At 44.9% G+C, this 23,067-nt stretch overlaps 2 protein-coding genes across 5 annotated transcripts in view; one reads left to right on the top strand and one right to left on the bottom strand.

The window, feature by feature from the left end:
* Positions 1-4,804: 4,804 nt before the first annotated feature.
* Positions 4,805-7,530, bottom strand: LOC133077064 (SWI/SNF-related matrix-associated actin-dependent regulator of chromatin subfamily A member 5-like). The gene is made up of 2 exons (XM_061171735.1): positions 7,394-7,530; positions 4,805-6,968 (listed from the first exon to the last, which is right to left on the bottom strand). Exons 1-2 carry the CDS (start codon positions 7,528-7,530, stop codon positions 5,006-5,008), a joined length of 2,100 nt encoding a protein of 699 aa, XP_061027718.1. The 3' UTR covers positions 4,805-5,005.
* A 5,084-nt stretch (positions 7,531-12,614) lies between these two features.
* The window catches only part of TRAPPC9 (trafficking protein particle complex subunit 9), a 535,221-nt gene continuing 524,768 nt past the window's right edge, over positions 12,615-23,067 (top strand). For all 4 annotated transcript variants that reach the window (XR_009697631.1, XM_061171479.1, XM_061171478.1 and 1 more), the window contains exons 1-2: positions 12,615-12,704; positions 20,381-20,974. Coding sequence is in view for 3 of the 4 variants with exons in the window: in XM_061171479.1 (XP_061027462.1) it covers positions 20,391-20,974 (584 nt within the window). In the remaining variant the exon portion in view is untranslated. The remainder of the gene's footprint in view (positions 12,705-20,380; positions 20,975-23,067) is intronic.

Raw genomic sequence — 23,067 nt, 5'->3', positions numbered from 1 at the left:
CAGGGCTTCCGTGGTGGCACAGTGGTTGAGAATCCACCTACCAACGCGGGGGACATGGGTTTGGGCCCTGGTCTGGGAAGATCCCACATGCCGTGGAGTGGCTGGGCCTGTGTGCCACAACTGCTGAGCTTGTACTCTAGAGCCCGCGAGCCACAGCTGCTGAGCCTGTGTGCTGTAACTGCTGAAGCCCGTGCGCCTGGGGCCTGTGCTCTGCAAAGAGAGAGGCAACTGCAGTGGGAGGCCCGCTCACTGCAACGAAGAGTATCTCCCCCCTGCCCCCCCGTCGCCGCTCGCCGCAACTAGAGAGAGCCCTCATGCAGCAACAAAGACCCGATGCAGTCAAAAATAAATTAAAAAAAACAACAAAAAGGCAAAAAAAAACGGGAGAGAGTCTCCAGTTTAATGTCAGGAATGGAAAACAAACAGGTCAGAGATGGGTGGAGGCTGATTTTAACCAGTCAACTTGTAAGGAACAGTTTTTTATGAGCTGCCCCAGTGACTGTCTGGATGAACGGTTGAAAGGAAATTGGTCTGCACATACAGGCTGTTCTTCTTCTTCCCGGGCCACGGGAGTAGCTGCTTTCCAAACCTGGCTGTGTTTTCACAAACACATTTCAAGGCCACACCTCCGGTGTTCTCATTCAGTACCTTTGAGTCAGGCCAGGAAATCGTGATGTGTTTTTAACTGCTTTGACTTCTTTTGGACTTCTTTTGGAATTCTCTTTTTGATGATTTTTAAACAACTGCAAACAATTTTCAAGTACAGTACAAATACTTTATCTTCCTTAACTGCTTTAGCGTAAGTGGCTGCCCCAACACCCCTAGCTGGGTGTGGATTTTCCACAAACGAGGACCTTCCCTTGTAGCCCCACAAGGCAGCCATCCAAAGTGGGAAATTAACATCGGTACATTATTACCACCTGATCCTCAGGCTCCATTCAGCTTTCACAGCTGTTCCAATTTTTTTTTTTTTTTTTAAGCAAAATGATCAAGTCCAGAGTCACGCATGACCTTTAGTTGTCCTGTCTCATCAATATTCTTTAATCTGGAACAGTTCCACAGTCTTTCTGTGACTTGCAGGAACTGGACATGTGCTTTTGAAGATTGCAGGCCAGTTATGTTGTAGCATGTCCCTAATTTTGGTTTCTCTCTTGTTTCTTCACAGTTAAATCCAGGTCATGCATCTTTGGCAGGAGTATCACAGAAGTGGTACTTTGTTCTATTGATTGCATCCTATCAGGTGGTGCATGATTTAGATTTGTCCCATTACCATTGATTCAGTTTGACCCAAATCCTCTTTTTTTTTAATTGAGATATAATTGACATATAACATTGTATAAGTTTAAGGTGTACAACCAGTTGATTAGATACATTTCTATGTCAAAATATAACCTCTTCAGTGTTAGATAACACCTTCATCATTTCACACAATTTCATGTATTTTTGGTGGTGAGTACATTTAAGATCTAGTCTCTTAGGAACTTTGAACTATATAATACAGTATTGTTAACTATAATCACAATGCTGTGCACTAGATCCCCAGTTATTCATCTTCTAACTGCAAGTTGATACCCTGGCCAAATCTCCCCTTTCCTCCTACCTGCCAGTACCTAGTAACCACCATTCTCTTGATACTTTGTTTCTTCAGGTGATTTGAATCCTCTTTCTCTGCTTTAGAGAAAGAAGGACAGAAATGGCAAAAGTATGGATAATTGAGGTTTGAAAAAAACCCTTCCACTTAATCAATGTCATTTGAATAATTTGATCTATGTTATTTGAATAATTCAGATAAATCCTGTATCGAGTTGGCAGATAGCAGAGATTTAGTCTCAGTCTTTCCTTTTAAAAATTAGCTTTAATGCTGTAATATTTGACACACAAAAGTCATAAAGAATAACATAACTTGAATTGCAATAACTTGATATGTAATATATAATATATATTTCCAGTTGGATTATTATTTATTACTTTATATGTAACATATAAGGTATATAATGTAGTGTCATATACATAAATTGAATTCTCAAGAATTAAGTCACTGCCAATTTAGCTAAATCTCTTTTGTGAATTCCTTTCTAACATCAGTCTACTCTGAATTTGCCCAGAACTGACTGACCCAGGCTCACCTGACAAAGTGACAAAATCCCAGGTCTTGGTGAGAGTTGTTGAGGCCATCCTAATTCAGACCAGACACGGATGTTTGTTTTCCCATAGTAGCTACTTAGCTTGTTCCGGCATCTGGTGGTCACACATGGGATTGCAGCTACCCGCATGTTACCCTTCTCAGGATTTTTTTCCTTTTTGAAATTTTTTTTCCCATTTAAACTTAAATTTGAAATGTAAGATCCAGTTTTAATAAATTGGATATATTATAACTTATATTTACAAATTTCTGGCTCTACAAGTGGCCACAATGCATTGGTGAGAACTCATAATTTTTCAGTCTTTGTTTCTTGGGGTGTTTGTGTGTGTGTGTGTGTGTGTGTGTGTCTGTGTTTGGGGATGTTTTTCCTTTGTTAATTCTAAAAATTTATTGCTAATATATGGCAGGCACTGAGGTAGATGCTGGCAGGGAAAAGAATAATCTGGATGGCAAATTAACCTAGTGCTTCTGATTATACTCCATGAAACAGGAAACCTCTTGCATGTGCATTGTTTGAAATGTAGTAAATAGTAAGTTACAATCATGACTAGGCTGTTAGGTAATCATTCTGGAGATATCTGTGGATGTTAAATTCACTGGTGAAAGTTTGATGAAGAATAGGTTATTTATGCAATTTCAAAGTATCTTCAAAAGATCCACAAGTTACTTATTAATTACAATGGGAAAAAATAGTCACTTTATAGTGGAGAAACTTGGCAGACTGCACATTAACCAAGGGATCAAAGTTAACATCACAAACCAGACAAACCAACCTCATGTGCCTCCTGAGATGATACACTAAGGACTCACATCACTTCTGTGGCCTGTTTTGCAAAAAACACATAATCTGAATGTAATCATGAGAAAGCATTAGACAAACTCAGAATGAGGAACGTTCTACAAAATAACTGAACTGTATTCTTCCAACATATTAAAGTCATGAAAGAGAAAGACTGAGAAACTGTTCCAGATAAAAGGAAACTAAAAAACATATGACAACTGCAACTTGTAATCCTGGACAGGGGAAAAATAGCTATGAAGTGCACAATTGGGAACTATTTACCTAGAGAATGATAAAACCAATGAGGCAAAAATGTAAGTAATTGGTGAACATGGATAAAGTGTGTATAAGAGTTCTTGTTACAATTCGTGCCGTTTTTCTGTGTTTGAAATTACACATAAAAAAGTTAACCCCAAAAAGTGTTTCCAAAAGTAACAAGCTCTTTAATGACAAAGAACTGGTCTCTTTAAAAATGATTTATTATTTTTCACTATGAAATCAATGTATGTATGCTTTTTATTTTATTATTTTAAAATTTATTTATTTTTGGCTGCGTTGGGTCTTCGTTGCTGCACGCGGGCTTTCTCTAGTTGCGGTGAGCGGGGGCTTCTCTTTGTTGTGGTGCGCGGGCTTTTCATTGCGGTGGCTTTTGTTGCGGAGCACGGGCTCCAGGCACGCAGGCTTCAGTAGTTGTGGCACGCAGGCTCTAGAGCGCAGGCTCAGTAGTTGTGGCGCAGGGGCTTAGCTGCTCCACGGCATGTGGGATCTTCCTGGACCAGGGCTCGAACTCGTGTCCCCTGCATTGGCAGGTGGATTCTTAACCACTGCGCCACCAGGGAAGCCCTGTATGCTTTTTTTTTTTTTTTTTTTTTTTAAGGATTATAAAAGTTATATTTATTCACGATGCTACATTTATTGCATTCCCTTAGAAAAATGGAGACTATTTATGTACCCAATTTGCACATATAAAACTTTATACAAATTATGTGTAGCACATAAAGGCCTCTGGTACAGCTAAAATCCTGACACTACAATTTGGGTAATCCTGCTTCAGGGTCTCCAGTTTATCAAGTCTGTCCACAGAAAATAAAAACTGGAATTATAGTCAGTCTTGCTGCTCACACTTAGAAATTATTTTAAATATAATAAAATAAAATGTTCAATTACTCTAAAACCCAAAAAAGTAAACTGGAAGGGGATACATTTTGTTACCAATTTCATTTTAACAGTATGACAAATTCACACCTTATTTTGGCTGGGTCTTTTTTAAAAAAAAATCACCTTCGTTTTGACATTATCTTTCTAAGCTGTGGCTGCTTCAGAAGGTAATATGTCAAAAATATTTACCAAACAATTAAAAAAAGTAATAATAATATTCCTTTTACAAAATGGTACAACAACACCTTAAAGAACCAGAAAATACTAAATGTCTTTGGCTATATAACTAAAAGGCCATTCTTCCAAACAGAATAGGGCATATTCACCTCAGAACCAACTACAGAAACAGAAAGCATAACAGAAATATGCATAGAATTTAATGAGAATTTGTCTTGCCTTTTTTTCCCATTCTACCCATATAATAAGCAAGGAGAATGCAATTTACATAATCTTCCCAGATGAGACTCAATAGCACTACAAAGATACCCAAACTTCTGCAAAGGCAAAGTGAATTAAAACAATTACACAACTAAGTGAAGACTGAAGGGACAAATGTTATTTGCAATTTTCTGTTTTTTAACTTGTTTGCTTCTTTTTAAGCCTTACAAGTGTAGAAATTATAGCTGATAAACAAAAGTCACAAGCCTCACAAATGGAACTATAATATAAAAATAAATCAAATGAAACATTTATTAATAAATGAAGCCTATTTTATTACTTCAAGTGTTAATGATAAAAAAATTTCAGCACAGCTGTTGCATTTAAAAAAGTGAAACTACATACTATGTTTCTAGCTTGGTAAACAGATGAACCTGATGTCTTTGAATGACATAACAATTGAGCATTGTACAGTACATCTTATGAAGACCCGTAAATTAAAGAACTACTGGTTTAAAGTTAGTGATTATGAAACAAATATGTATTCATAGTTTCAGTTTCTTTTTTCTTCCTCGGCCATCAGGTGCTCCATCCATTTTACGTTTCTGGGTTGAAGGTTTTGGTCCTCTTTTCTTTTTCTCTGCCTTCTCCTTTTCTTCTAGTTCCATGTTTTCTCTTTCAATCAAGGTAATTAAAGTGTTACACCTCCTCTGGAGCTCCATTGCAGTTCTGGACTTTAGAAACCAGTCAAATCTGAACTGAGGAGAGTTGCGAATACACTGTCGCAATTCATCATAAACATTTTCTTTGTCAAATCCAAGCTCGTGAAGCATACAGATCAGAAAACGATCCTCTTCTTCAGTGTAGTTTTTTCCTTTGTTAGTACCATAAGATATTCTCAGCTGATGAAAAGGTGCTTTGTACCGTCCAATCTTCGTGTCAAGTGCTTTTTTGATACTAATTCTTCTTTGAATTCTTGCCTCTCCCCTTTCAATCTGAGCCATAATCTTCTCTATGTCCTGCAGCTCATTGCATCTTTCCCAGAACACAGCTGAGTATTCAATGACTTCTTCTGGAGTTTTTCCTTCTACTTCTCTTGCTATATTTTCAATATCATCACGACCCCACTTCTCATTGGCTTTGATAAACTGGTTAAAATCTCTCTTATTCCAATTGGTAAATCCCTGTGTTAGAAGCTTCTCTTTTTCCTCTAACTCTTCATCATTAAGGGGTTCAGCTTCATCAATTTTAAGCTGTTCTTCTTTTTGTGCCTGTGCTGCATTTGGTAGGTCAGGATTTCGAGGCACCTTGTACCCAATCGTTTTTCTGTAATATAGAATTTCTTTTTCCAATAATTCAAATAGACGTGGAGGAAAGAACTGGAAATCCTGAACATTAGGTTGTTTTGGAGGTCGAGGAGCCTTGGGTGCTTTAGGTTCACTGACACGAAGAGCTTCCCTGAAATAAGCATCAACAGCATAGTTGGCTTTTCTTTCTCGTTTAGGTGGTTCAATCCACTCTGTGAATGCAATCTTTTGTTTTTCTCTATAATCTTCTCCTTCAAAGTTATAAACACTCGACTCTGTATCCATTGTGAAGTTTCTAAGTGAGCTTTCACCCATCTTGGAGAGCTTTTCATTCATCTCTGCAGTCTTCTTTGCACCTCTTTCCAAAATACCATCAATATCCTCATCAGTAATCTCGCTTTCCTTTGAAGCAAATACATGTGTTGCCCCATGCCTTATCATTTGAAGCATTTCATCTTTCCCAATTTTGTTCAGATTCTGATCCACAAGTCTTCCTTGCTGGATAACTATTGAGTCCAGTCTGAGTTTCATCTCAGCACGTTCCACTATTCTTTCTTCTACAGTGTTATCCGTTATGAAGCGGAACACTCTGACTGTCTTGGTTTGTCCAATTCTATGGGCTCGATCCATAGCCTGAAGATCTACTTGGGGATTCCAATCTGAGTCATACAAAATTACTACATCAGCGGTAGCAAGATTGATGCCAAGACCACCAGCACGTGTGCTTAACATGAAAACAAACTTTGTGCTGTTTGGTTCATTGTATGCATTGATGGACTCTTGTCTCTCATCATGGGGTGTCTGCCCATCCAATCTACAGTACTCATAATTTCTCCACATGCAATAATCTTCCAAAATATCCAATACCCTCGTCATCTGACTGAAGATTAGTACTCGTGAACCTTGTTCTTTTAATTTAGGGAGCAGTTTGTCTAACACCACCATTTTGCCACTGTTGGTAACCAGATGCATGTCCGTTGTATAAGGTGGACCAGGTTCAGCTCCATCAAAGAGATATGGGTGATTACAGCATTTCCTCAACTGCATCAGGATGTTCAGTAGCCTCATTTTGTCCATCTTCCCTGCAGAGTTTAGTGTATCTATATCCTTCATTAATATCCGAGTATACCATTCCCTTTGCATTTTGCTGAGACCCACGTAGATTTTTACTTCCTTCTTTGGAGGCAAACTCCCCTGTATGCTTTTTAAAGGAGAAAAAAATATATAGAAAAGTTAAAAGAAGAAAAAGCATTAATCACCCACGGGTCTATCACAGACCAACGCTGCCTAGGAAGATTGTTTGAAAGGAGTGCAGTTTCATGGTGCAGGGATGTGCTAGATGGAGGGCATTCTGGACTGAAGGAACAATACAGAAAAGACAGGGAAGCGTGGAAAGGCATGGCTCAGGGGAAAATGAGAAGACAGCATTGGGTTTGCTTTGAGGTGGGGAAGCTGGGGCTAGAAAACGAAGATGAGTAGGTGCGGTAGGACTTCCCAGGAGGACCAGTGCTGGAGGGGGAGATCGTGCAGGTTCGATTCTCCCCCGGGCCGGGGTCCACGATGCCTGGCACATGGTTCGGGCTAATGAAGGAGTGCGCATGAGGCAGGCCCTAGGTCCCTTCCTGCCCCGTAGCGTCCCCTCGCAGCGACTCCCCCGTCTGCTCGCTGCTCGCCATCCCTACTTCGCCGCCTGCGGGCTGCTGACGCAATCGGGAAGCAGGTGCAAGGCTCGGTTTCCAGGGCAACAGCAGCCAGGCCTCCATCCTTCCGCTCGCACTCGTGCGTCACTTCCGGCCGCTAGCCGCCAGTCGCCGCCGGCCTGTGGAGTGGCTCAGGTTGGGGCTACTTCTCTTCGTCTAGTTGGGGCGTTGTGCTGGGGATGGTGTTGGCCAAAATGATTTTTCGGTTCTGCGGGAGGAGCTGGTAGGGAGGCAGGTGGAGCTTAGTTTCCGTCCCCCAACCAATCGCTTTCAAATCCGCTCCCTGAGCGCAGGGGGGAAAGGACGTCTCGTCGCTGCCAGACCTAGAGCATGCGCACTTGCACCGAGGCAGCCTCGGGTATCCTGTGTTCCGGGATTTCAGGGCAGCCGGAGGGAATCGAGGGGGCGGGGCAGCGGTGGGGGCGGGGTGGGCGAGCGAAGGCGTTGATTGGCCACTAGGAAGCTCGGCGGTGGAGCCGCCGTGGACCCCTGCGGCGGGCTCTGGAGTTTCGTTCATTCACTCACTCGCTGAATGGATAGACTCACTCAGCCTTCACGGAGAGTACGCGGAGTCTGAGCTTGTGCTAAGCGCTGGGGATTCGGATCCCACGATTTGGTTGACACTCTGCGGTGTCCCCTCCTTTCTTCCTGTGCAATCTTATCGCCTCTCCTCTCCATTCAAGCCTAGTGTGGTGTACTTCTTGCACAGGGAGGTGACACCCGGCCTCTCTTACTGCAGGCACCTTTCCTGAAGGGTCCCCATCCCTGAAAGCAGCCGCTGAACACTGGAAGGTCTGAGGTGGAGTTCTGGTTAGCGGCTCAATTACTGAGGCACTTCCACCACTTGACATTCACCTCTGAAAGAAGAGTATAGTTATTTTCGGAGGGGTTGTGAAGTTTAAAATGAGCTTTGCTGCTTATCTTGGGGTTGAATCCCTGCTTTGCCCCTGATTAGGCTGTATGACTCTGGGCCATTGCAGGGAGGCCTGTGTCCAGCACTGGCTGATACTCAGGTCTGGCTAATTTTTTATTTTTTTAATTGAAGTATACATAGTTGATTTACAATGTTGCATTAATTACTGCTGTACAGCAAAGTGATTCAGTTATACATATATACTTAAAAAATATTCTTTTCTATTATGGTTTATTATAAGATATTGAATATAGCTCTCTGTGCTATACTGTAGGGCCTTGTTGTTTATCCATTCTGTATATAAAAGCTTACATCTGCTGACCCCAACCTCCCACTCCATCCCTCCCCTAAACCCCCTCCCCCTTGGTAACCACCAGTCTGTTCTCTATGTCTGTGATTCTGTTTCTGTTTCCTAGATAGGTTCATTTGTGTCATATTTTAGATTCCACTTATAAGTGATATGGTATTTGTCTTTCTGACTTCACTTAGTTTGATCATCTCTAGTTGCATCCATGTTGCTGCAAGTTATGTTATTTCATTCTTTTTTATGGCTGAGTAATATTCCATTGTATATATGTACCACATCTTCTTTATCCATTCATCTGTTGATGGACATTTATGTTGTTTCCATGTCTTGGTTATTGTGAATAGTGCTGTTATGAGCATAGGGGTGCATGTATCTTTTTTTTTTAAATTAATTTATTTTTGGCTGCATTGGGTCTTTGTTGCTGTGCGCGGGCTTTCTCTAGTTGCGGCGAGTGGGGGGCTACTGTTCGTTGCGGTGTGCGGGCTTCTCACTGCAGTGGCTTCTCTTGTTGCGGAGCACGGGCTCTAGGCGCGTGGGCTTCAGTAGTTGTGGCTCACGGGCTCTAGAGCACAGGCTCAGTAGTTGTGGCGCAAGGGCTTAGTTGCTCCGTGGCATGTGGGATCTTCCCGGACCAGGGCTTGAACCCGTGTCCCCTGCATTGGCAGGCGGATTCTTAACCACTGCGCTACCAGGGAAGCCCTCTTTTTGAATTATAGTTTTGTCTGGATATATGCTCAGGAGTGGGATTGCTAGATCATATGGTAATTCTATTTTTAGTTTTCTGAGGAACCCTCATACTGTTTTCCACAGTGGCTACACCATCTTACATTCCCACCAGTGTAGGAGGGTTCCCAAGGCTGGCTAATTCTAAGGTGAAGGATTTAGTAAACCTAAACCAAACTTTTGGCTCCAGATCTAAAGCACCCTCTTCAACCGACATATTGGTAATAAAATTGACTTGTAAATATCCATTGTCTGATTCTTTTGTCTTATTTCTCAATTGCTCCACACTCAGGAAGAGAAAAAAGTGTTACTGCTTAGTCCCCTCCATTAGAACAACCTACCTTATAGGGCCATTGTGAAATTATATGAGAAATTAGTACCAAGCACATTGTATTTTACCTGCTGGGTAAATGGTAGCTACCATGATTTTGTTATTTTGAGGTAGTAGATGTGAAAGCCTGCTCAAGTGGCTGGTTCTTCATGGTGATAAATAAGCAAATCTGTTCCCTATTGGCTTGGGCACTAGAAAGCCCAGGTGAGACATGGCCCTATGGAGAAGTATCCAAGTGGACTGCATGGTAGAAGAGAGCCCTACAACATGGTGGATCAGAAATCCTAAGAGGTGATGGGCTTTGCCCAAAGTGGGGTGATCATATCACCCAACCAGAACACTTTTAGCCAGGACAACAGGCATAAATTGGGGTTGTCCTAGGCAAATCAGGATATATGATCACCCTATCCCAAGGCCATACAAGTAGCATTTGAAAGAATTGAGACGGAACTTAGATCTATCCCACTCTGTCTCAAAGTGCTTTCTCATACTTGCTTTTATTAATCCTGAGAGTGACCTTATGAAGTGATTATTCCCATTTTATATGTGAAGATATTTAAGTTATATAGTTAGTGAGTAATGGAGTTTATGCTCTGACCTGCACTTTTGACTGGTTTCAGTGGTAATTCTCAACCCCACCAAGCCTCTTTGGGCATTGGTCTTCATCTTTGAGATTGCATGCCTGATTGGATGTTTCAGGGAAGTAGATTTGCCTTATGAGAGAACTTTCTAACAGGGCTCTGTATCACTGTATGAAACTTTCCACCTCTGTTAGGACTTTTTATAGAGGGGTTCTGGTGTGGGTGTGAGGTTGGACTTGATGATTTTAGATGTTCCTTCCAATCCAACTTTAAGTGTCTAAAACTCCTTGAGAGCAGGTTTGGTATATTTGTTGAATTCTCAGCATTCAGAGGAGATGCTCAGGAAACGTTAAAACTATGTAAGCAACATAACTCCAGAAGCAAGATATACCTGGGACAAGTCTGGACACCTCTCTCTGATGGCTGGGGGGCTGCGGCTAGCCTTTACATTCTCTGAGCCTCAGTTTTCTCATTGGTCAGAATGCAGAGTAGTCTCCTCCCTCCCTCCCCCACAGATTTGCTGGGACAATAAAATAAATTAATGTGAGTACATTGTAAACAGAAACATGGTACAAAAATAACAATGTATCCTTTTGCCAGCTTTCAATTTTGCTTTCCAAATTGCTTCTCTTATCCATTTATAGAGAGAATGAGAACAAAGAAGGACTATGGAAAGAGCGCAGGCAACAGAGTCAGACAGCCTGGGATTTGAATCCTAAATAGCACCAGCCGCTTGTGTGCCAAGTGGAGTGTTCTTTCTGGACCTCAGCTCTAAGAATAGCTACCTTGTATTGATCTTATGAAGACACCGTGTGCTAAACAGGGAGCTCTATTCCTGGCACTTAGACCTCCATAAAGGGTGGCCTCTTTTAATGTCTGTTTTCTGTGTTCTGTAATTGTCAACCTGTGCTCTTAGCGCCACGGAGAAGCCACCTTGGGCGGCTTTTTGTAGGGTCCTGTAAGCGTTCTCTCTTAGCCTCTGGGCGCCTGTGTTGAAAATCCTTCCTGGCTGTCTGGTGTGCTGGAAATCCGTTCCACCTGTTTTGCCCTGAAGATGTGTTCTGTTTATAATTCATTCCTACTCTTTGGAAAACAATTCAATAAAAACTCATTTGGTTTTCCATTGGCCCAGGGCAGGGATGAGGGATAGCGCATTATTATTTTATAAAAAAATATAAATAATAAAGTCATAAAACACCACTGGTCACAGAGCAGAGTCAATAAATGCTTGCTGGAGTAAAGTAAAAGTGATGGCTCAAGTTTTTCCGTGGCTGCTGTATTGGCTGAACTATTCCTGTCCACCATTACACTTTTTTTTTTTTCTTACTGAAAAAGAAATACATGCATATGGTAAAAAAATTCAAACAGAACACAAAAATACACAAGGGAAAGAAGGTCTCCCTCATCCTCTGTTCTCTCAACCCTCTCTGGAGATGCCACTGTTGACAATTACTTGTGTATTTTTCAAATATGCTATGCACATTCCAACCTATGTATGTGAATTCCTTTTTAAGTTTTATTTTTTATTTTTAACCTGGATAACCCCTTCTGCCCCTACCTAGCAAGCTGGGCTCTGGAACTAAGGACAGCTGTCCCACACCAGGGGGCCTATTCGGAGCCGTAGACGGGACCCCCAGAGTCAGGAGTGGTTTTCCAAGGAGGAATGGGGACCAAGCACCAGCCCTCGGGCAGTCTGCTTGGGGCTCAGGCTCTGACCTTCTACTTCCCGGCCCCGCCCAGCCACTGTGACCTTGCACATAAGGCATGCCCTGGAGACACGCGGCCTCAGTTTCTCAGCCTGTAAAAAAGGGGAACTTCTACTCTCCCCAAGGTAGTTCAGAGCACTGGCGACAACGCCTGCGGGTGTGCGACACGAAGCCCGGCTCGGCGCGTGGGCAAGGAGCGTGATCCCGTAGGGGTTTTGCAGAGGCCTGGGCTGGAGGGCTCCACCACGGAGGTGAAATTTGAGCTGCGCGCCTTGAGGGCTTGGAAAGGCGCGCGGAGGCAGGAGTGGCATCTCTTTCGGGGTGCGCGGCCCCAGGAGCCAAAGCTTTTCTTTCCGTCTCAGCTGCTCTCCTTCCCCTTTTCTCCCTCTGGGTCCCTCCATCTCCCTCCTCCTCCCTGCCCCTCCCCGCGACCATCTAGCTCCCTACACTTTTCATCACTCCTCTCCTCCCCCTCCTCCTTCCCTCGCTTCCCCGGCGTCTCTTCCAAAACCCGGAGCGGATCGCCGGCCCGGGACGGGCCCTGCGCATGCGCAGGGGCGGTGCCGGCTCAGCCGCTAGTCGGAAGCTCCAGCTCTGAGCCGGGGGAGCGTCCGAAGAGGCTGCTCGGCCCCGCCGCCCGCCAGGCCGTTGGCTCCGGGCCCGGGGGTCCGGCTGTGTAAGTGCAAAGTGGGGGGCTCCCGGGCAGGGAGGGTGTCGAGTCAGCTGCGGGAGGGCTGTCCGTGTGTCACGGCGCCCGAGGGCGCCAGCCAGCGTGTGTCCCGCCGAGGGGCTCGCCTCAGCCCACACCTGCTCGGGCCACCTGCCCCAGCCCCGTTACCCTGCCCGGAGCCCGGCCACACCCGTCCAGGGCCGCGTCCGCACCTGCCGAGGGCCCGGCCCGCACCTGCCGCCTCTCGGGCCCGGCCCTGGCTCTCCTTAGCTCTCTGCGGTCGTCCCCTTCCCCTCTTCCGCCCGCGGGTCCCCTCCGCCCGGCCTCCCTCTCCTCGGCCCCTGCCCCCGGGCCGGCGGGTCTGGGGACCCGGCTGGGACCCGCGGCTGGGGCCGGCCTCCGGGCGGCGCTGCAGCCCGCGCCCCCGGCCGCCTTCCCCTCCCCGCGGTCCCGGGAGGCCCTCTTCTCCCTTTTCCTCCTCCTCCTCCTCTTTTGGATTCAAAGTGTCTCAGATCCCGCTCGGCGGCGGCAGGCGCTGATTCCCGGGGATGAGCGCCTCGAATTGCAAAGTCCGGCTTCTCCCGGCCGAGTCTCGGGAAGAGAGAGCACAGTGCCTGCCTTGGTCTCTTCCCCCCGCTCATTTGCCCCACGTCAATGCCCTTTAACACGGAGTTTTCTGGTGTTCGGTGGGGTGCTTGTGGATTTCACGTGTTTTTATAGAGAGAGGGATTACAGTGTTGAAAGCAGGGCTCGGTTTAGTTAAAGATGAGTTGAGGGTATGAGGCTGTGACATCCTCCATCATCTCCCCGCCCCAGTTTAAACGCGACTGGCGATTTTTAAAACGTAGTTTTATAGTCGTTTCCTAGTCCAGCCCAGCTAGTATTCCTTAACACGAAATAGCAGCACTAGAGGCATGATATTGGAGAACCAGGAATATTGCAGTCCTAAAGATGTCCTGGCAAGGTTTTTTGTGTTGTTTGTCTTAAATTGTGGGGCAGTCCAATAGTATAGAGGGAAAAATAGTTGTCAAGAAATATTTTATCAAATAACAGCGTTATTGAGATAATGTTCACATACGATAAAGTCCACCCATTTAAATTGTACATTTCAGTGGTTTTTAGTATATTCGCAGTTGTGCAACCATTATTATTCCAGAACATTTTCCTCACTTCAAAAAGAAATTCCGTACCCGTTGGCAGTCTCCCCTCCTGCAGCCCGGGGCAGCCACAGATTTACTTTCTGTCTCTAAGGAGTTGCATATTTGGGGCATTTCATGTAAATGGAATCATACAGTATGTGGCCTTTTGTGCCTGGCTTCTTTCACTTAGCATAACGTTTTCAAGGTCCACCCATGTTGTAGTAGGGTCAGTACTTTGTTCCTTTTTATGGCTGAGTAATATTCTATTGTTATGGATAGATCACATTTTGTTTATGCATTTATCAGGTGATGGACACTTGCGTTGTTTCCACTTTTTGCTTCTTAGGAATAATACTGCTATGGATGTTAGCATACTAGTTTTTGTGTGGACATGTATTTTCAAATCTCTTTGGTATATACCTAGGAGTAGAACTGCTGTTTATATGGTAACTCTATGTTTAACTTTTTGAGGAACTACCAAGTTGAAGAAATATATTCTTGATGTTTTAATATTTGTATTAGATTAGTCTCAGACACCAGAGCTGGCTCAGTGCCAGGGCTTATTTCATCAGATTCTTTCTCCCTTGAAGAAAGTAGTGGAAAAGCATGGACTCTGGAGCCTGGCTCCAGTTTACCTCTTACAGATTAGGAGACCTTGAGCAGCTGACTGAGCCTGGTTCCTCATCTGTAAGGTTGAAAATGGGAATGCTTGTTTCTTAGGATTGTTGTGAAGTCTAACTATGATAAGTTGTAAAGTGCCCAGTGCAGCCCTTTTCCTACCTTATATGAGACAAATTTCCTCCTGTGGTACTTGCATATTTTGAATCTGGGGCAAAAGTGAACAAGAAGTTTGCTAATACTGAGTTGCTTCAGGGAAAACCCTTGCCTGAGGTTGTAAGGTTTATTGAGCTGTGGCATGGATTTGATTGCTGGTCTGCTTTTCAGGGCCTAGTTGGAACTGGAAGGGACTCAGAGGGGTCTTTTAGTCCAGGGTGACTTCATTGTTTAGATTTCATAGATTGGTAAGTGCTAAAAAGCTGGAGGGCCAATCATAGGCTTGTCAATTTTTATTTTTGCCCAGATAGAATAATGGAAAAACAAGCCCCATCTCCCCCCCACCCCCCACTGTTTTATAAAAGCAAGAATGTTTGGGAATTCCCTGGCAGTCCAGTGGTTAGGACTCGGTGCTTTCACTGTGGTGGCCCGGGTTCAGTCCCTGGTCAGGGAACTAAGATCCTACAAGCCGTGGGGCGCAGCCAATTAAAAAAAAAAAAAGAATGTTTTAACAGCAAAAAATGAGACAGTTCATAACCTAAAAATAAATGATAACAATAGTAGTTAATATTTATAAAGCACTTACTAAATTTACTTTAGTTTTATGGGAAGCTTAATATACATTGTTCATATTTTTCTCATTTTACTTCAGACTAGAGAAATTGAACACCTTCTGTCCTCAACCTGTGTCAGAACCACAGGCCACCTCTGCACCTGTAACATACTTGCCTTTTTGGTGCATCAACTTTTTTGCTTATAGAAGAGGGGTGTTGGCAGGAGCAGTAGCACATAATCTCCTGATAGATGAGAAGGGCTGGGGCCAGGCCCTGAAACTAGCCAACCTGCTGAAACACGCACTGTAAGCTTTTTGAAGTTCGACCTTCTTCCTTTTTTTTTTTGATGTGGACCATTTTTAAAGTCTTTATTGAATTTGTTACAATATTGCTTCTGTGTTATGTTTTGGTTTCTTGGCTGCGAGGCATGTGGGATCATAGCTCCCTGACCAGGGATGGAACCCGCACCCCCTGCATTGGAAGGCGAAGTCTTAACCTCCAAGGAAGTCCCCCTTCTTCCTTTTTTAACTCTTATGTTAAATGTTTAACATGTATGTACAGTTTAAAGAATGGCAAAACAAGCACCTCTGGATCTACCATCTAGCTTAAGAGACAGAACATAACTACTACTTCTGAAGCCCACTGCTTCCCTTTCAAACTGCATTCCTCTTTGCCACCCAGGTAACCACTATCCAAATTTACTTTTTCTTTATAATTTTACCATATGTGTAAACAAGATATTGTTTAAGTGTTGCCTGTTTTTGAACTTCACATAAATGGAATGGTGCTGCTTGTATTAATCCACAACTTGTTTTATTTGTCCATCATGTTTTTGAGATTCATCTTTGTTCCTGCAGTGTAGCTCTAGGTCATTCATTTTCACTGTTCTAAAGTATTTCATTGTGTTAAACGACCACAGTTTAGTTACCCATTCTCCTGACCGTGGACATTTGCGTTCTCTTCAGTTCTTGCTTCAGTGAACCTGCCAGCCACATGCCAGAATACATGCCACCTGTCAAATAGGAGAGTTACCTTTGGTCTACATTTTTGCAAACATGTGGTGTTTTTATATTTAAAACATTTTGTCTTTATACCCATGTTCATAATAGTATTATTCATAGTAGCCAAAGCTAGAAACAACCCAAATGACCTTCAACGAATGAATAAATAAAATGTGGTATATATATACAATGAAATATTATTCAGCATTAAACAAGAAGGAGATTCTGATACATGCTACAACACTGACGAACCTTGAAGACATTCTGCTAAGTGAAATAAGCCAGTCACAAAAGGACAAATAGCATATGATTTCACTTATGTGATGTGCCTAGCGTGGTCAGATTCATAGAGACAGAAAGTAGATGGGGGTGTGCCGGGGGTGGGGGGATGGGGAGCTAGTGTTTCATGGGGACAGAGCTTCAGTGGTGAAGGTGAAAAAGTTCTGGAGATGGTTGCACAACAATGTAAGTGTACTTAATGCCATAGAACTCTACATTTAAAAAGGTAAGTTTTGTGTTATGTATATGTTACCACGATAATTTTTTTTTTTGGTCAATCGGGTGGGTATGAAATGGTCTATCCCTGTGGTTTTAATTTGCTATCTCCTGATCGCCATTGAGGTGGAGCGTCTTACTGTACACGTCTTGGCTGCTTGAGTTTCCTCTTCAAAGATGTCTGTTTGAGCAATTTGTCCATTTTCTGATTGGGTTATGCATCTTTTTCTTACTCATGGATTACCCATTGTGCCAGTACTACTATGGGAGAGTCTGTCTTTTCCTACTGTCCTAGAATGGCACCTCAGCTGTATTTCAAATTACCATGCATGTGTGGGTCTGGTTCTGGGCTTGATGACATTTCCATTTTTCTCTCTATCCCTGTGCCAATACTGTGCTGACTATAGGTTGTTTTTTTTTTTCCCCTACAGATTTACTGAAATATAATTCACATGCTATACAGTTCAACCATTTAAATATACAGTTCATTGGTTTTTAATGTATTCACAGAGCTGTACAACCATCACCACAATCAATTTTAGAACATTTCATCACCCCACAAAGAAACCCTATGTTCCATTAGCAGTTATATCTGGTGGGACAAATGTCCTTCCCCATTGGTCGTTCCTCGGGAGTTTCTTGGCTATTGACCATAAACTAACTTGTTACATTCCATGAAAAATCTGATAGGAATTCTAATCAGAATTGTGTTGAATCTATATATCAAAATGGGGAGAATGAACATCTTTATGATATAAACTTTTTCTACCCATGCATATATCTGGGACCCTACCTTTTCATCTGTACAGAGCCTGGCACATGGGAAGTCCTCATTAGATGTTGGGGATGTGAATGATGAGATTTTATACATCTTTAGTTTCAACCATAGCCTTGCACAAAAGAGAAAACTAACCTCAGTGAAGCTACGTGACTCACTTATGGTCACAAAGAGTGACAGCCAGTGCTGGAGCCAACCCGATGCACGTGGTGCTTGCCACGAGTTCTCTGCCGCCTACTGCTGATGGGGAGCAGCGTGCTTTTTGCGAATAATATATGCTGGTTGGCCGCTTTCAGTTTCATTGGTTCCATCTTATCTGTAGGTGTTTTTCTTCTGGTGGGCCTGTGTGTGATGTGTGACACGTTAATAAAGATCTGTGTCTGGGAGAACTCTGGGCCAGGGGCAGGGAGTGCCCACTGAGCACATGCTTGAATTGGGAAAAGCCACAGTAAAGGTTGGAATTTCTATTACGGTTCAAACTTCCTGATTTCTATGACCTATTATACCTTGATTTAGCCCACCTTAATTTTGGATGCACAAGTATGGAATAACTTGATGAAACGTCATTGTACGGTATTGTAGAGAGAGGACCTTGTATGATTTTTCTCTTTCTTTTTTCTAACACCTCTTCTCCTGGGCCTTACAGATCCTGCACAGATCCTGCACCCATTCAGCAGTGCCCAGGGCTTGCTCGGTGCTGCACTGAAGCAAAATTTGTTTATAAGGGCCTTTCCTCATCTACTCTGGGCCTCCGTTTTCTTCTCTGCACAATGAAGGCTTAGACTAGATAAGGGTTTTTCGATATCTTTGCCACCTTTTAGAAACAAAAAACTCTCAAATCCCCCCCCCCACCCATCCCAGTGCTTAAGATTTTGATACGTCCCCCAAGGGGTGACATCCCTCTTTGTTGAAAGTTGATGTGCTTTTGGTTCTTTCCAGGAGATGCAGAAAAGACTGCAGAGAATTATTGCAGGGAGGGGCCGGGGGGCAGTGTATCACACTTTACAGTGTGAGTGCCGGGGCAGGGGCTGGGGTGGGGGGTGTGCGGGAGCGCCTGCGTTTAAATACTACTGCTGACGTGGCCTCTCTGTGATCTTGCACAATGTGACAGACTTCTCTTTCCCTCAGTTTCTTCATGTGTAAAGTTGGGGTGATATTATTTAGAGGTTTTCATGAGATAATATACACAGAAGCTATTTGTGTCCTGGGTAGAAACAAGACCTGTTAGCGGGTCAGAGGTTTCTTAAAAAAAAAAAAAAAAATCTTGTCCTTGCTGCTCTGTCCAGGTGTGTTGTGAAGTTCCTGGAGGGTGAGGGTTGACTCTGAAGTCCAGCATGGGGTAGGTGGCCCCAGGATCTGCGTGCCCCAAATTGCTCCCACCTCCCTCCCCAGTCCTCTTCCTCTCAGCCCAGGATGAAATCCCTGCCATTGGACTTACTCAGAGGTCTAGTGGAAATGGCCTTTTATTTTTATTGTTTCATCTGGGAGGGCTGCTGTCATGATCTCTGTAGTCAGGTTCTGGTGACCCGAAGGCTATGCAATTTGGAGTTCCTAGTCAAGAAAAAGAAAGCACAATTACAAATACAAAATTAGATATAGGGCCATGGAAGGGGCTCTTGCAAGTGGGGGCCGTTAGCTCTGTTAGCTTCACAGTACAGCGGCCTCTGGCCGTGAGTACCCATCCCTGTACTCTGAAGTAGGAGAGACCAGTGGGGTCAGTGGAAAGATTTACTGAGTGTATCTCACGGGCTAGGCGTTTCCCTATTTGTGCGGTGTATTCCTTATTTGATACAATGAGCTCATTTAATCTCAATAGCCTCTAAAAAAAAATTAGACCTTTCATTTTGAGATGTAATGTAGATTCCCATGCAGTTGTAAGAGATAATATTGAGAGAGCTTATGGACCCTTTGCCCAGTTTCCCTTGATGGTACCGTCTTGCAAAGTTATGGTACAGTATTAAAACCAGAATATTGACTCACTAACCCTTTGAGGTTTGTGTTATTATCCACATTTTAATTCATGATAAAACTGGGGTTTAAAGAAGGACACAGGCCTGCCCCAGGTCACTGACGTTGTTAGTGTAGAGTCAGGGGTGGAACGTGGGCTTCACATTTCTGGGCAGTGCTGTTATGATGGTCTGTGGAAGGGGGCAGCATTCATTTGCTTGTTTGTTCATTCATTCAGCAAACATTTATTAACTCCTATGGGCCAGATGCTTTCCTATGGGTTATCTAATTGAATTAAACAGTACTGAGAATCAGGTAATGTTGTTTTCTTTCTTTCTTTCTTTTTTAATTTTTATCGGAGTATTGTTGATATTGCTTTCTTTTTATATCTAACAAAATTCACTCAGAGAGGTTATTAAAACTCTCCCAAGGAAACACAGCTCATAAAGGAGGGGTAGTAACCGTGTATAGCCTCTCCTTCTACGTCAGGCAGTATGCCCGGCACTTTGCATTTGCAGCCTTCCTCAATCCAGATATCTTCTTAGAAAGCAAGTTGTATTATCGCCATTATTTTTCAGTTCAGGAGCTCAAGTGGACTGGAGTTCAAGTCCAGACCATCTGATTCCACTGTGGTTCTTTTCATTCTGTTCTGCTGAGGGGCTGGGGAAGCAGTTCCTTCCGTTGTTCATTCATTTATTCAGCTTTTTGAGCACTGACTCCACATCAGTGCCTGGTGCCTGGCTAGGTGTTGGAAACAGAAAACAAGAGATGACCCCTTTTCTGCAGGAGCTCCAAGCCTGGTGCAAGAGCAGGGGATTGGGATAAGAGCGGTGATAGCCACATGCAGAACTCCGAGGACAGACTGTTCCCCACAGCTCTGCTTGGGGCTTACCCTGCCTTCCAGCTGGTGGGCGCCGGCATCACCACGTCCCCGAGTGCGCTGGCAGCCTGCAAAACCCGGTGCACCTCAAAGTCTCTTCTTCTCTCTGGGCAGGGTCTTCACCATGAGTGTCCCTGACTACATGCAGTGTGCTGAGGACCACCAGACTCTCCTCGTGGTGGTCCAGCCCGTGGGGATCGTCTCGGAGGAGAACTTCTTCAAGATCTACAAGAGGATCTCGTCCGTGAGCCAGATCAGCGTGCGCGACTCGCAGCGCGTGCTCTATATCCGCTATCGGCACCACTACCCGCCCGAGAACAACGAGTGGGGCGACTTCCAGACCCACCGCAAGGTCGTGGGCCTCATCACTATCACAGACTGCTTCTCGCCCAAGGACTGGCCGCAGACTTTCGAGAAGTTCCACGTGCAGAAGGAGATGTACGGCTCCACGCTCTACGACTCGCGGCTCTTCGTCTTCGGGCTGCAGGGGGAGGTGGCCGAGCAGCCGCGCACCGACGTGGCCTTCTACCCCGGCTACGAGGACTGCGGGACGGTGGAGAAGAGGATCGAGGACTTCATCGAGTCGCTGTTCATCGTGCTTGAGTCCAAGCGCCTGGACAGGGCCACGGACAAGTCCGGGGACAAGCTCCCGCTCCTCTGCGTCCCATTCGAGAAGAAGGACTTCGTGGGACTGGACACGGATAGCAGGTAAGTCTGTGCGGGTAGCTCTGTCACTCCTGGCCTTGGGCCCTGGGCCCTGAGTCTGTCCTCCCCGCTCTGTACAGGTCGCACGATGGTCTCCCAGGTGAGGATGGGGGACATGGCGTGGGTGCCTTAGTGCCCGCTGCAGAGCAGGTGCTCAGGGTTTCCTGAACTTACCTAAGGTCAGACCCGACTTTCTGGTTGTTGATAAGTTAGAGGAGAAGGTGTCACAGAGTTGAGGCAAAAGGTCCAGGCAGCCCTACGAGTGAGAGGCACAGAGTCCCCGAGCCACTCCTGCAGGTGGTGCCTGGCAGGGTCTGGAGGAATTTTCATTTCCTCACCCGGACACGTCTGTGTGGTCTAAGGAAAGGGTGAGGCATGTCGTACCCACGATCCGTACTTAGTTTTCGCATGACCCTGTGATCTACATGCCAGCGCTCCCCTTCTGCTCCTCGGAGCCGAGGTGGCAAGGTTTAGGAGCCCAGGCACCGCCGAGGGGCAGAGCTGCCAGCACCAGGCCCGCTCCCGGCCAGCTCCTCGCCTCACTTGTTGCCTCCTGCTGAGCCCCAGGCGTCAGGTGGGGTAGATGCCGTGGCAATCATCCCTCAAGGTGGGGCCTCACAGGCACACAGCGGCCTGCATTTCCCGCATCACGGTGCCTGCGGCCTCGGCAGGGACTGCCTTCCCCTCCCTGGACAGACTGGTGGGTGAGTGGCTGAAGCCAGGAACCCTGCCCTGACCCCATGACCAGTGCCTTATCCTTGCCAAACGAGGCACTGGTGACATTTCTGCTCATCAGCTTCTTGGCTTTGAGGTTGCAGACCCACGAGAGAAGGCCAGTTTGTTTTTGCCTTTTGAAATCTGTGCTCACAATTGGGCAGGAATAACTAGTTTCAGGATACTGTGCTTGGTGCATGGTGGCTGATCCTGTTCCCAAGTGTTTACGCAGAGTGAATGAAACCTCCCTCCTGGTGGGTCCATTCTGTTCTCGCCGGTACCATAAACGCTCAGCCATCGTATGCACTTCAGTGAGATAATGATGCCAGTGACCTCAACTCAAACACATTCTCCTCCAGTCGCTGTTCATCCCTTGTTGCTTTCACTAGTCTCAGTTATCTAATTTTTAAAGCAACAGTTAGGTGCAGGGACAGAGCCTAACTCTCCTGCGGCTCTTGGTAGGGGTGATAAAAAGTGTCCAACCTGAAATGAGATTGCATTTTGTGGCCCAAAAGGAAATGTGTAGATGTAGGTGGAGTTTTGGTTTTAGGCGCTGACAGACTCCACGGCACGTGCCGCCAACCTGAGGCCCCAGCCTTCCCAGGGGCCGTAGGTGTGGGTGGGCTTTACTGAACGTCCACGTGTGCCCCTGGCCTCATCAAAGCCCACGTCAGTTCTTGACCATGCCGTCAAAGTTATTTTTGTTCTGGTGTGTTTCTAATTTTTGCTTGTTCCTCTTTCTTTTCTTTTCCTTTGTTCTTTTTCTCTCATACCGCCCTGTGAGTATGTTGTTGGGTCTGAAAAGGTAGGCTGTGAACATGTTACATTGAAAATAGCTAGATTTCCCTCTGTGCTGCCTTCTTACCGCCTTCATCGCTTTAAAAAACAAAAACTTAACTGCTGCCTTGATCCATGTATTATCCTGGTCATCTTTTTATTTTCTAATTTTTTCGAATTTTCGCTTTTTTAGCACATAACCCACTGGTGTTTGATAGCTATTCAAACACTTGCTTTGGGGAACCTGTTTGGTCTTCCTTATATTTGGTGACAAATGAGCCCTTATTAATTTTTGTTTGTTTGTTTTGAGGAAGTGAGATGCTAATTGATTTAAGCGGCTGCCGAGGGGTTTTCACGGGATATTTTAACTTGGAAGTCAAAGTCTGCCGCACCTTGCTTGATTCTGGCTTTTAAATGAACGCATTAGGCCTGCGGTTCTTGGCTGTCGCTGGTAATGTGCATGGTGGTGCTTACTGGCCAGTGGTCACCGGTGAAGAGGTGACCGGCTTGGGGGTCTGCTGGCCGTGGAGGGACGCTGTTGGAGGAGCGGACACCAGATTTCCTTTTGCTTTCACCTTGACCATGCCATTTACTTTACTTTGTCC

This window comes from Eubalaena glacialis, chromosome 17, assembly GCF_028564815.1.
Source record: "Eubalaena glacialis isolate mEubGla1 chromosome 17, mEubGla1.1.hap2.+ XY, whole genome shotgun sequence".
Lineage (NCBI taxonomy): Eukaryota > Metazoa > Chordata > Mammalia > Artiodactyla > Balaenidae > Eubalaena > Eubalaena glacialis.
This window is presented reverse-complemented; position numbering and strand designations above follow the sequence as displayed.

What these genes read in the sequence shown, in the direction of transcription:
- LOC133077064 (XM_061171735.1), bottom strand. Translation starts at nt 7,530, where the DNA reads ATGGAGGCCTGGCTGCTGTTGCCCTGGAAACCGAGCCTTGCACCTGCT. An exon ending in CTGCGAGGGGACGCTACGGG is followed by an intron (nt 6,969 to 7,393) that starts GCAGGAAGGGAC and finishes TCCTTTAAAAAG; the next exon opens with CATACAGGGGAGTTTGCCTC.